The sequence below is a fragment of the Jatropha curcas genome, chromosome 2, assembly GCF_041381405.1.
Source record: "Jatropha curcas cultivar XTBG-Jc1 chromosome 2, XTBG_Jcur_1.0, whole genome shotgun sequence".
In the NCBI taxonomy this organism is placed as follows: Eukaryota; Viridiplantae; Streptophyta; class Magnoliopsida; order Malpighiales; family Euphorbiaceae; genus Jatropha; species Jatropha curcas.
Genome location: NC_143152.1, coordinates 33,270,947 through 33,284,458, shown reverse-complemented (window position 1 = coordinate 33,284,458; position 13,512 = coordinate 33,270,947). Strand labels below are relative to the sequence as shown.

At 34.5% G+C, this 13,512-nt stretch overlaps 3 protein-coding genes across 4 annotated transcripts; 1 reads left to right on the top strand and 2 right to left on the bottom strand.

The window, feature by feature from the left end:
- Positions 1 to 567: 567 nt before the first annotated feature.
- LOC105647361 (germin-like protein 5-1) lies at positions 568 to 1,715 on the bottom strand. Its single transcript, XM_012233413.4, has 2 exons — positions 1,367 to 1,715; positions 568 to 1,274 (listed from the first exon to the last, which is right to left on the bottom strand). Exons 1-2 carry the CDS (start codon positions 1,482 to 1,484, stop codon positions 736 to 738), a joined length of 657 nt encoding a protein of 218 aa, XP_012088803.1. The 5' UTR covers positions 1,485 to 1,715; the 3' UTR covers positions 568 to 735.
- Positions 1,716 to 2,204: 489 nt separating this feature from the next.
- Positions 2,205 to 6,804, top strand: LOC105647363 (MBOAT (membrane bound O-acyl transferase) family protein). The gene is made up of 19 exons (XM_012233414.4): positions 2,205 to 2,409; positions 2,506 to 2,564; positions 2,641 to 2,822; positions 2,907 to 2,955; positions 3,408 to 3,511; positions 3,614 to 3,678; positions 3,788 to 3,858; positions 4,106 to 4,165; positions 4,262 to 4,375; positions 4,663 to 4,787; positions 4,883 to 4,934; positions 5,110 to 5,172; positions 5,307 to 5,416; positions 5,498 to 5,590; positions 5,683 to 5,764; positions 5,882 to 5,959; positions 6,156 to 6,231; positions 6,318 to 6,367; positions 6,479 to 6,804. Exons 1-19 carry the CDS (start codon positions 2,310 to 2,312, stop codon positions 6,518 to 6,520), a joined length of 1,575 nt encoding a protein of 524 aa, XP_012088804.1. The 5' UTR covers positions 2,205 to 2,309; the 3' UTR covers positions 6,521 to 6,804.
- Positions 6,805 to 7,078: 274 nt separating this feature from the next.
- Positions 7,079 to 12,027, bottom strand: LOC105647364 (5'-3' exonuclease family protein). Of its 2 annotated transcripts, none has more exons than XM_012233415.4 (18): positions 11,871 to 12,027; positions 11,634 to 11,750; positions 11,483 to 11,541; positions 11,264 to 11,323; positions 11,060 to 11,113; positions 10,896 to 10,944; positions 10,765 to 10,812; positions 10,554 to 10,619; positions 10,334 to 10,384; positions 9,964 to 10,083; positions 9,807 to 9,891; positions 9,590 to 9,671; positions 8,966 to 9,080; positions 8,820 to 8,876; positions 8,661 to 8,707; positions 8,399 to 8,453; positions 7,547 to 7,662; positions 7,079 to 7,342 (listed from the first exon to the last, which is right to left on the bottom strand). In XM_012233415.4, the coding sequence occupies exons 1-17, from the start codon at positions 11,880 to 11,882 to the stop codon at positions 7,588 to 7,590; spliced, it is 1,152 nt and encodes a 383-aa protein (XP_012088805.1). In that variant the 5' UTR covers positions 11,883 to 12,027; the 3' UTR covers positions 7,079 to 7,342; positions 7,547 to 7,587. The 2 variants fall into 2 exon arrangements, with proteins under 2 accessions (XP_012088805.1, XP_089573721.1); XM_089717595.1 differs by lacking the exon at positions 7,079 to 7,342 and adding an exon at positions 7,903 to 8,087 and having other exon boundaries at positions 7,613 to 7,662.
- Between the last annotated feature and the right edge of the window lie 1,485 nt (positions 12,028 to 13,512).

Below are 13,512 nucleotides of genomic sequence, written 5' to 3'. Positions count from 1 at the left end.
ATTAAATGATGGAGCTATCATGTCAAATTCAACTATCTATTTTATAGAATAGGGATGATCATAATGTCAAAAAAAAAAAAATAGGGATGATTATGATATGGTGTCAAACCGAAACCGGTTAAAACTCCCCATTAAACTGTATTTAATGGTTTCTGGTTCTAAATCGTGCATTTAAAATTTAATTCTGATTCTTTATTTTTTTAAAATCGGAATTGATAGTTCAGTTGAAAATCAATTGCTAAACTTTTTTTTTTATTTTATTATAATTTTTTAAAATAAATTTTAAGAAACTGGTTTAGTATTTTTGAATAGTAATATTTTATATAATTATTTATTCAAGATACAAATAAGAAACAATATTTTAAAAAATTTGAAATAAATTATCTAATTTCAACTGGTGGTTTTGAAACCACAATCATTCTTACTATAATGCGTCATGCCTACTAGAATGGAAAATTTCAGTAACACATTTTCTTGTTTTTCTTTTGTTGAAAGGAAAATTTTGTTGGTTTCACGCATCACCTTTCAAGATAAGAATGGACATAAAAGATAATTAAATGCTTTGCATTGAAAAATTAAAATGTTTTAATTAATGAATTTTATTTTGAATACAACAAATTAGAATAAAACAGAATAAGGCATAGGTTAAGAAGGAAAAATAATTTCAAATATTATGAAAAACAAACCCAATAAAATAACAATTACATATTAAAAGATAAAATTGAATGATTTGATTTATTGCTTTGGTGCAAATCTAGACTTTATCTTCTGAATTTCCTTAGAACCCACGTGGAATGTCTCGCTCAATATACGATCGGGAACTTCCGGTTTGGCGGCGAATAATGTGGTGGCCATGACCTGAGTCCCCGGAAGCTGGCTGTTGAAGGCGGCGAGAACGGAGGCTGGTGCATTGGCATTGTTTTTCTGGTAATGCACTAAAGCTTTTGGAAAAATAAATATCTCTCCCCTTTTAACAGTTTTTGCGATCAAAGTGTTGTTGGTGGTGAGGAAACCGACGTCAAGCTCACCTTCGAGGACAAAAATGATCTCGGAAGCGCGTGGGTGGAGGTGCGGTGGATTAAGGCCGCCAGGAGCGTAGTCAATGCGAGACATGGAGATACCGAGAGTGTTAAGACCGGGAACTTTTAGAACATTTGCCGCAGTGGCGACGGAGCCATAGCTGTTCGCTGGGGATCCCGGCTTAGCTATAACGTCAGAGACGAAATCATCAACTACTATGTCTTTTTTGCAGGCATAGCCATTAAGCTTCGCTTCTGTTCATAAATTTTGCACAAAAGAAACAATTAAAGATCATAAAAGAAAAGAAAATAAAACAAAGATGGCTGGAGTGTCTGTTCTGTAATACCGAAAGAATAATCAGCAGCACAAACATCTTGAAGCAAGTCAGGATCAGCAGCAACAGAGGCAAAGAAGAAGACAAAGGGAAAAGTGAAAAGGAAAAACGCAACCGCAGGAGCTGCCATTGATTTTGATTCCCTTTTCCTCTTGCTCGAGATTTGGAGCAGAAGGTGGATTAATAGATATAAGTGAAAGAAAGCAGAGAGGTTAGTTTAGGAATGGACGACGGAGAGACAAAGGAGGGAGGAAGTGTATTAATAGCGACAGGTAGAAATATTTGTCTTTGTTTAGGAAAATAAATGGATGATAATGTCGCGACTGTTAATGCACGACATGTTAGGTTCTTACGCGTTACTCACCCCTCCGCCGTTAGAAACACCACTTCCTCTCCGACTATTTATTAATTATTAAATAATGGAAAATTCATTTGCTAATTTTATTTTGACCCGGTATATTGATGGTGACCCACACGCACTTGTCAACGTGACTTTCATTTCACAACTTATAAATATATATTTTATTAATTTTACCGATCATCAATAATTACCATTCCCGGTTACTGCTAATGGCGATAGTTTACTCTTCACTATTCACTCTCCGAAAGAAAAATTCGGCCCATTAATTCGATTGGATTGGGCCCATATATTCAAAACACGAAAATTTGTCCATTGTCATTTGCATGAAAATTTGATCATCTCTATTGATGCATCTGGGCTTTGTCTAGTTTTTACAGAATTGGGCTCGATTATTGAAACCACGAACTAGATATTGGTCCAGTTAGGCCCAATCGATCAGGATATGGAAGCGACATCGTTTATGAAATAAAATAAAAGAACGACATTTTCAGTCTGCTCAAATCTCTTCAAACTTCAATTGCCTAGCGGAGCAGAGTGGTGTTCCAAATTCAATAGATCATCATAAAATAGTAACTGTGGTGGTTGGCGGCGGAGATGAAGAAGGAATGGAAGCGAAGAGAGCTGACCATTTTGGTGGCCTATGCCATTGCTTTCTACATTTTCATCATCCGTCGATCTCTTCAACTCTCTCACGGTATTCCCTTTTCAATTTCATTTTTAATTTTTTGGATTAGCTTCAGTTTTCGTCAAACTAAATTTTTATAATTTGTATTATCCAATTGTTACACAGATCATCAAGTAAAGCTCTATGGTTTACGCGCCGGATGGCTCCTCCCTAACAGTTTCAATGTAATCAATTTGAAGTTTGATCTTTGTTAGTTTTCTTTGCTGATTCTAATAATCTACTTGTTCTCTTTTTACTTAGGATATCTCCGATGCTCAATGGAGAAACTTTCGCGGAAATTTACCTATTCTTGGTGTCGTTTTTGGAATTTTCGCTTTGTTAGCCAATTTGTTAAGGGCTTTCTTGTGTTTGAAGGCAAAAGGAATGTCCTTTGTTTGGCTTTTCATTTCTTTGGCGTACTTGTCATATCTTCATGGAGCTTGGTGTGTCTAATTCTTCTTCAGCAAAATGCTTTTGTTATTATTTTGTTGTTGTTTAGCTGACTTCCTTCTTGTTTCATCTTGTAGCATCATTTTTATCCTGTCTATTGCATCAGTTAATTTTCTTCTAGTAAAGGTGCGTTCCTTTTTAGTTTTATAACTTTCTTGATAGTGGTTGGTGTTTGAGCATCTCAATGTTGTTAGCTTTCAAGCATAGTGTCACGCTGTCACCTTATTAGGAGACCAACTGTATTCTTGAATCATGTCTTAGAAACCAGGAATCTTTTATTTCTTGGCTTTGCTATATTGGAAGCTTTCTTGGTTATTTTTGATTCAAGTTTATCAAAGAATACTTGTTTATCATGTTGACTAATTTACAAGAAAACGATTGCAAGCTTTCACACTGGCATAGTTGGCTGCGATGAGTTGAGTACTTTTGAAGGTCCACAGGTCTGTCAATAGGATGCTCTGGCATGTTGGTTTTCAAAATTATAATCTTATTCTTCAGTTTGGTTATGGTATAACCGATCAAAATTCTTATACTGTTCCTAATTTGTGCCATATTTTACTAGATTTGCATTTCCACAGATATTTGCACGAACTAAGTACTTCTTATTCGTGCTTTGGGCTTACAACATATTTTTTCTTCTGTGCAATCGTATTTATGAAGGATATTCATTCTCCTTTTTTGGGTGAGTTGCATAGATTTAAGCTTTAATCGTTAATTTACATTGTTTGGCACAAGAGATTATGCTACTTCCACTCACTAAGATTATATTCTCTTTTTTGCATAGGCAAAGATGGTCATATTTGGACAACTTTCGAGGCACCTTTAGGTGGCAAATCTGCTTTAATTTTGGTAGTTCCCTTTTCCTAATTCATTAATTGAGATCATAGCTCCAGAAATATTATTTGAGATCCTTATGGTCTGCTTGTTCTGATGAAAGTTTTTTTTTGGTTTCTAAAAGTTGTTTTGCGCATGATAAGCTTTGGATGTGATTACCATTGGGCACGTCAATATTCTCATTTTGATCAGAAGGTAATATTGCATGCCCTATATAGCTTTTTGTGTCTAATTTATATGACCACTTGCTTTTCCCTTAAGAAAATTTAGGTTTGTTTACCTTGCCTATTAGGAAAATGCCCCTGTGAACTTGGTCATCACCATTTCCCCTAAGAAACTTTTTGAATTGTTTTTTTTTTGACTTGGTTGTTTGTATTTGAGATAATGTTAGTGCAAACAGAAATCTAATTTTGCTGATATTTTACTGAACTGGTAATTTTAGAGGCACGTTCAACATTGTCGTATCTGCAAGTCCGGAAGAACATGCTACCAATTTCTACAGGTTGGTTGCTTAAGCGTGAGCCAAACTGCTACACTATTCACTGTTGATTTGTTGATACCATCCCCTTCAGCTAATAAGTTTATTCATTTTACCCAGGAGACAAGTGCCCCAAATGATAATTTCTCCTTTAATATATACCTTTCTTATTTGGTATATGCTCCTCTTTATATTGCTGGGCCAATTATAAGCTTCAACGCTTATGTCTCACAGGTATGTGACTCATATATATTCTTAATTTTTGTTGCACAATGCTGATCAATTTTTTTGTTTATGACTAAAATGTATTCTTCAGTAGAATCACACTAACTAGAGAATGAGATTGGATTTATTCATTTGGTTGGGTCTGAGAATCTTACTTGTTGCACTCTCTCAGTTAGATTTGTGGTTGTAGTAAAAAGTGTGGCACTGATTTCATATTCTGTTACTGCCAGTGCTGGTATGCGATCTTATTTCTGTTTCATGGAGTCTTAATCCTACACTTTTGAACCTTCTTGCAGTTAGATATGCCCCAGAAGAATTATGCAGCCCATGATGTGTTTTGGTATGGATTACGTTGGATATTGAGCTTTTTTCTAATAGAACTTTTGACTCATCTGTTTCATTACAATGCTTTTGCAATCAGGTTAGTGTATTTGGAACAGAAGGACTTAAATGTATTAAATTTCACTTGGTCCCCTCTAATTGTGAATTAATTGCATTTACTCTTCCAATAAACAGTGGCCTTTGGAAATTTTTATCTCCTGTGGATATATTCATCATAGGATATGGGGTAAGATGATCTTTACTATTTTATAGTTTTTTTAATGTATGCATTTTTAAAACAAGCAGGAACTTTGTGGTTGGCAAGTTCTGTAAACTCAAAAATTAACATTAACACGTTTTTTATTTTTTTTTATTTTTTTTATTTAGATCTTCTGTGATATCATTTACTTGTGCTGCAACAGGTCTTAAACTTTATGTGGCTAAAGTTTTACCTCATTTGGCGATATTTCCGCTTCTGGTCACTGGTATGCTTGATGAGCTATAACACCTTATTTCTAATTTAGTCTAGCTCCTTACCAGTTTAGTCTAATTCTTGGATCAATATATCTGCAATTTTCTCATCCTTGCAAGAAGTTTAAGCTTTTGTCTAATTCTTTAGATTTGTGGCATTGAAACTCCTGAGAACATGCCAAGGTGTATTAATAATTGCTACAACTTGGAGAACTTTTGGAAAAGTTGGCATGCTTCATACAATAAATGGCTTGTGAGGTGCAACTGTTATATCTTTTACCACTGGCCCCAACCTTGTTTCTGTTTATATTTGTGCTTTATAAATTAATATGCTTCTAGGTACATGTATATTCCTCTTGGGGGAACTCGGAGAAAGCTGCTGAATATATGGGTTATATTCACATTTGTTGCTGTCTGGCATGATCTTGAGTGGTATCTAAGCTTCTGTTTTTTTTTTTTTTTTCTTCAGTCACTTCTCTGTATGATATACTAGTTACCTGACAGTTTATTCCCATTGTTATCAGGAAACTTCTTTCATGGGCATGGTTGACATGTTTATTCTTTATTCCTGAAATGGTGGTCAAATCAGCAGCGAATGCATTACAGGTGTTCTATCTATCCTTAAACTATCCAACACCATACCTGACCTTTGTAATATGGTGCAATAATTTGAAATCTGCATATTTCCTAATCCCTTAATTTCCTAATCTGTCATGTTCTCAGGCAGAAAGTGCTTTTGGGGAGTTTCTTTTCCGTGAACTTCGGGCAGTTGCTGGTGCTATTACTATCACATGTCTAATGGTATGAATTTACTAAATTAAATCTGCGGCTGACAAAAATTTAAATTTCCAACTAGGTTTGGAGAACATGTGTATGTTAAAATAAAATAAAAAAGTATTTAATTTACATGGATTTCCTTATCTCTCACCTTTACTCTCTCAATACAGAAACAAATGTTAAGAATTTATCCCTTGATTATGCACAATGCATTGTGCAGGTTGCAAACCTTGTTGGGTATGTTATTGGACCATCAGGTATTAATTGGTTCACTTCACAATTTCTCACTAGAGAAGGTAAATCAACACCTTATTGCCTCTACTGATTTCCATATTATTAGAAACATGCAACTGCATATTTGATGCAAATATTTCATTTACAGGATTACCAGTACTGGGTGGTATGTTTGTAACATTTTATGTTGGGACAAAGGTAAACATTATGAAATGTCTCGAGTATCACATTGAACACAGAAAAGTGCTTTCCCTCTCTCTCTCTCTCTCTCTCTCTCTCTCTCTCTCTCTCATTATGATTATTTTGCAGCTTATGTTCCATATCGATGATGCCAAGCAAAAGAAGCATTAAATTGAGTTGCCTGGTTCTATCATAGATCTGCCAGAAGTGGGCTTCAGTTCAAAGTCAGAAGGAAAGCATGTCTACAAAAGTAGGATAGATGACCTTATAGTACTGCAACAGATTGAGTCTCTATTCTAAGTTCACGTGGCTAGTTGAGTGTATATTTTTCTTTGACAAAATAAGAAACTCAATTTTTTTGAAGACTTGCACAGCATTGATTCTTTTTATTCATTAATTCAGAAACTGTACTCACTATCATTGGACAAATTGGACTCTCTCGAGATTAAGGCCTACTACCAATATCTTAGCTTTTTTACTTATTTTCTACATGACATCTAGGGTTTATTACAGGATCCGAGGATTAACCCAATACATCACTTTAGTCCTTAAAATGCCATGTGTGGTAAAGATTCTGAAAGATTCTAGTACTGTATTTATATGGTGCAATAAATCAAGGTTTGAAGTGTAATTAGATTCACTAGTACAATCTTTGCTTGCTCAATGGGAAGATCCAACACAACATTCCAAATTTAGGCCAATGTACTCAGGCATAGCAAGAAACCAAAATAATATCACGCATAGCAGTCGATAACCATTTTCATAAAAAATGCTCAGTCACATCATCTAGGCATTTTCAGTCAATTAAATACATAACAGGCGAAATCTCCCCAGTTATTGATCACAAAATCCTTAACTCTAACCTAGTCCTAAACACAAGATACATCTATTATATACCTTGCAATTTTTGCAAGTGTCAATAAACATAAAAGACTTCGCTTTCTGTGCATCATCTGGGAAAACTGCAAGTTCTCTGATATAAAAACTGCCAGCCTGAAGTAATTTCAAGAAATATGAGATTGTCACTTCAGATACAAGAAAAAATATATAAATAACTACTCCAGATTTTCACTTCAGTGCATCTAACACACTTCTTTGTTCATCTTAGTACTCTTTACATTAACTGAATTAGTATTCATCCAAAAAGGAAAAAACATAGATGCAGGCAAATAATTTAACAAAAATCATACTTCTTACCCAATTAACATCCATGCGTTTAATCAGATAATAATGTCAAACTATTTCTTCTTCTTACCACCTCCAGCCTTTGACTTTTTAGCATTAGATTGTTTACTAGTGTTCTCTGGTGTTTCCTGTCATGAGAATGTACAGAGAATCAAAACTAAGAACAAGTAGCGGTCATCAATTGATTCCCTCCATGATTTAGTCATTTAACTTATGATTTCATAGTGACCGCCATATATGCAACTGATGAAAATTAAGAATATTACTTTCCATGTGAAAGCAAATAGATTGTTAATACATGATAGCTAGGCTGCTAAAAGTGAGCAACGCTGAGTGGATACAAATGCAGATTGGTTCTGAAGGTTCACCAGAGTTTTCAGCTTCATGCGCCGAAGCAGACGCCTCTGGCTAATGGCATGTTGAGCTTGGGACCTAGATCCATAATTGGCAGTCCTAAGCTGCCAGTGACCTTCGGCAAGAAATTATAGACTTGCAGAGAAAGCATTTTAGACTTGGTTGCTGATTTGGGAGATTGAAGCACACATTTAGTTTCCTGTCATCCAGTGTACCAAGAAATTATGGTACCAATCAGTTCTAAACTTCCCAACAGACCATAAGAAACATGGAAGAAGGATCATACTACAAGCAGAAGCAGAATCAGAAGCAACCACTCTGCTTGGAATGGAATCTTGGTGGATTAGGTGCATATTCATAGTACAGTGGAACTAGGAAGTTCATCAACAAAGAAAGGAAAGAAGACCCATATAGCTAATTTGGGACAGAGACTTTGATTGGACATAGTATTAACCCCAAAAACATGTTATGGGGAGGAAATGCCATTTAAAACGTTAAATGGGATCATACCTTCCGTTTAACGGGTACAGATGAGTTTGCAACTGGTTTGAAAAATGACTCCAACCTGTAGAAGAAAATCAATAAGGCATAATCAGACAATTAAATGCCAAACTATGATACTTATTGCGTTAATATATGCACCACATCAAAATGCACATGAAAGTTTATTATTAGCTAGAAACTTGGTGATATGATTGAACGCTAGTTACTGGTTTATACTTGTGTGTCACAAAAACCAATAATTCATCTGTAATCACCTAACTATACATACCGGCCCTGAGATGACTTGTTCTTAGCTGCTTTAATTTTTTCTATTGCCTGTTACAATTACAAAAATGAAGACAAATGAGTTGCACGCATCTCTCCAAAAGCAGTGAGTTAACAAAGGGAAAACATGCAATAGGTTTTTGTAATGATAATCTAAGCATACCTTTGTCACCCGATCACTATTGAACCCATTTTCATTTACTAGAAAAGCAATCAAACCCTGAAAGATCACGAAGTGTTTCTCCTTCAACATGTCAAAGAGCTAATTGAAAGACAGTAAATATAACAAATTCAAGAACCAAAAATCACCTCTTCATCTGGCGCAGTCCACTTAATCTCAGGCTCCTCTCCATCAGTGAGGACAAGTGGTTCTTTAAAAAGCCGTCGAGCCTCTTGATATGGCCAGTCATCTGGTATTTGGTATCTGAATATGCAACAAATAGGATCAATACAGAAAAAGCAACTGCAATACTTCCAAGGACTAACTCATTGCACAAACAATTGTTATCATTTTGTAGAACTCGCAAGCTCTAAGTTGAGCTACTATACAGCTGGCAATTATCGGAGAGACAGAAATATTAAAAATAGCAACGAATGCCATAGATAGAACATCCAAGTGCTACAACAAAGCATCAGCTGTAGCCCACATGAAATATTAAGTTGATAACAGTCAGCATGACGAGCCAGTTTTAAATGCTTATCAAACAAAAACCACTAAGGAACGATTTCATAGAACAATAGCCTCCTACAGAGTAGAAATGATGATTCAAGGATCTAGACAAAAAGAAATAAAATATTATAACATACTTTTATAGGTTTTACATATTTTTATATGTATGTATATTTTGCTAAATATATCATTCTTCACCATTTTAAATACATGATATATGTGTCGCCATTAAAAGTGGAAGCGAAGCTGAAAGATAAAGTCACCTGTCTCTGTTTATGTTCTCCAATATAGTTTCTATACAGCCATGTTGACGGATGAGCTTCAAGGCAGTCAGTCCTCCAATTCCTGCAACATGGATTTTTGCAATGGCAAACTTAAAACGCATTAGGAAACTTTCATGCTGATTACTGCTACGAGTGTCAACTCTGATATGTTTGAGTGCATTACTGAGGACAGAGCCATAACTTAAATTCTGAATACCTCGAATGCTGTCGCAATAATCACATCCAGAAAGGATGCAGAGGTCAATGAATTGATCCATGTTAAGGTTCAGCTCCTCCAAAATCTGAATCAAAATCAAATCAGAATAGTGAATTAAATATCAAGAGATTGCTTCAGTTGTCACAGTTCCTAGCACCTTTTTAATTTCAAATTCCATAACAGGGATTTTTCTCGAGCTCGGATCCATCAAATGGCGAAGAAACCTAGGAGCTCCAAAAGTTAAGGAATCCATATCCTCAGAAGCTACAGCATAAACCTGAAAGACACATAAAGTTTTTGAAACAAATCATATGGAAGCCATTCCCAAATTCAGTAAAACTTAGGAACAGAAATGGCACTACTTCTTTCCAGTAAAACAAAGGAAAGATAATACGATGGATAAATTTAATTCCTTCAAGACATTAGAAAAATAATATTAATAGACTCGTCCCAAATGCCTTGCAAAATATAATGGACATATAAGAATCCTAAAATAGCAAAATTATCTAAAGCAGAAAAGTACATGCCTTTCCTGATTTACAAAGCGCTGCACACTGTGCCTCTGCTTCTGAAGGAGCCTATAGAAAAAGATAAATGTCTCAAGAATCAATCTGTTTTTATATAATCATCAGCCACTTATGCATCATATAAACTATGTCAAACTTTTAACTTATGGGGCTATTTTAATGCCATATTCAAAATTGAAAAATCATACTAGTAAAAGTTGCATTAAATAATGCAGAATACCTCAATTACGGGTACACCCATGAGTCTTAAAAGTCTTTTGCAGTCTTCATTGTGCTGCTTTGTCACCTGTGGACAGAGATACAAATGATATTGCTATCCAACTCTTGTCTAAAAGAGGATACATATGCATGCATTCATGAAACCAACCGTGACCTTCACAGAGATCATGCAAACCATTGTTGGAGGAACGAGAATAGTGCAAAGAACCAACCTTCACAGTTCGCTTACTATATTTCTCAATGTCTTCCTTGATGCCAGTCTGCAATGAAAAACCAACATTATACAAAACGAAATCTGCAGAAGAACATTGAGAAATCATGAAAGATAGAAATAAAGATATACCTCCAAAGCTTGAGCCAAATCCTCGGTAGCGTCTGCCCTCCTTGAGTAACTGCATTGGAAATTTTTTTATGAAGATCATTATTTACCATCATGCGAACATTTTCAATTGTAACAATGCTGAACAATAAAAGTGAAACCAAAAGAAGCATAGATGGTAAACACACCGCTTTGCCAACTCTTGTTTTTTGAGATCTGGAGGCTGCCCATCAAAAACATAACTGAAAGCAGGTGGACTATTTAATTTAGAACAAGCATGCCACACTAAAAAAAAAAAAAAAAAAAAAAAAAAGCAACAAAGGGACGCTATATCTTAACATGAATTCTTTCTTAAAAAAAAAAGGAATAAAGAAAGTGAAGAAACGCATTACACAGGCTTCATTCCAGATTCAAGAAGCCTAATTGTCCGGTTAAACATGCCCTGCAAATGACTATAACAGAGAAAAAACCATGTCACCAATTATCCAAAAGAATTAAAAAAAGCACTTGGAATTAAAATGCAAATAGGCATATAGGTGAAAGCCAAGTTTTATAGAAAAATTCCACATTAATCACTAGTGAATCGATAGATGAAAAGATTTAGCAAAGACCTAGTGACTTCGCCAGCCTCATTAGTCAGCATTTCCGACCCAGTTCTCCCCACCACAATCTGCAACCATTATGCCCAATTGTCCGCTTAAATATACAAAAATAAATTTAAAAGGAAAAAGGTTAAATTTCAAAATTTGAGATAATACAAACAAGGAACTGGTAAATGCTCATGCTGGCATCAATGGCAATCTTTCGGCCAAAATAGCTCTCAAATTTCTGCTCTTTCATGGCTTTTGGAGCATTATCCGCCAACAACTTCGTTAAACCCTATTTTAATCAACCAAATTAAGGGTAAGCACAAGAAATACCAAATAACTGAAAAAAAAAACCCCAATAACGGCGTCAAATTGAGAGGATAAACCGAAGATTTGAGATTAAAAAACTGACCTTGATACCCATTGATAATTACAATAAGCAACGAAGATGGTAGACTAAGAGGTTGAGCTTCAGGTGTTTGGGGGGTTTTTGCAGGTTTTTAGGTCACAGAAGATGGGACCAAAGACACTCTTTCCCGCCTACTTGAGTTGAGGTGCCAAGAGAGAAAGAAATACGCGCCTGTATCTACGGTTCTCTAGGCATACACGCATCACGCTTCTGAGATGGGCCTAGATCAGCCCAAAAACAAAATGGGCCTCCTTTTGTTAGATAGGGAAATTTTAATAACGAAAGCATTTTTTTACTCTCTCATATCCTAGGAGATTTCAGTTTTTCATTTAATGCAAACTTTTTCTTATCACATGAAAGATATTTCAAATGAGTGAAAAAATTTATTTGATTGGTTGAAAATATTTCTCTATTGGATATTAAAAAAAAAAACAGAGAGAGTATATTTTCGTTCTATGGGCAATGGATGGAAATTAAAGATATTAGAGTCCTTAAATATTAACTATTAAAATATCTTATTGGTTAATCTTAATCAAAAAATTTTAAAAAATGTCATTTTTCATATTCCATTTATTGTCATTACGTTGTATTTTTTAACTACTTCTCAAAAAATGCTTATATTTCATATTACTTCATTAATAGAAAACTTAATGCTCATGTTTATGTGGTATAATTTTAAAATATCAAATAAAAGAAATATAAATAAATTAAGGGTTTTATTGCAATTTCGAATTCATTAAACGCAGTCATTGCAAATTCCAATAAAAAAGATTATTTGTAAATGAATATAAAAATTCAGAATTTCTATAATTATTTTTCTGAAACATGGATTGTCCCATACACCAATAAAAAAGAGTTTTTAAAAAATATTACTATTTTTTTTTTTAGTATATGGTCAGAAATACCGTCGTTTAAATAAAAAATCTAAAACATCATTTGATAATGATTTGATGTGTAAGTAGAACTATGCACAGAGGTGTAGGTGGGTTTGTTTTTCACTTATAGGTATACGAGGGAAGAAATCCAATAACCTTCCAAAACTTAGGTGTCAATAATTTGGAAACTAAAATGCTGGCAGTGAAGCCATTAGCAGCAGCTAAGTTTTGTATATTGGGCCAGAAGACAAATGGCAATTATAATTTACGATGAGATGTTGATTTTAGATAATTTTGCCGCTTAGCAAACAAGATTCTAATTAGAAGCTGGATCTTCTTACAGAAACTTACAAACAAATTAAGAATTCTTAATATTCTTATTTTCGTAGAAAAAGAAACATTATTACTGTATAAGTATGTTGTAAACTTGTAGCGAGCATAACCTGGAATAATACCAAACAACCTTCGGTTCATCCGTCAATCCAAAACAATATGGAATAATTTTCCAGGGAGAGCTTTCAACTGATGGAGGGAAGTTTAGATACCAAATAGTAATACCTTGGAAAGCTCAAACAAAATTAATTTCAAGAACAAAACAAAAGCTTGTGATTTGGCGGATTAACCTAAATAGTAAATACCCTTTAACGTCATTAACAAAGTTTTAGATTTTGCTATATTTTCAAACCCACGTTCCTTCTCCATATTGTTAAATTTCTCCATGGTAATTAATTAATTCTTAATCTTATCATAAACTATGATTAAGTTTCCTT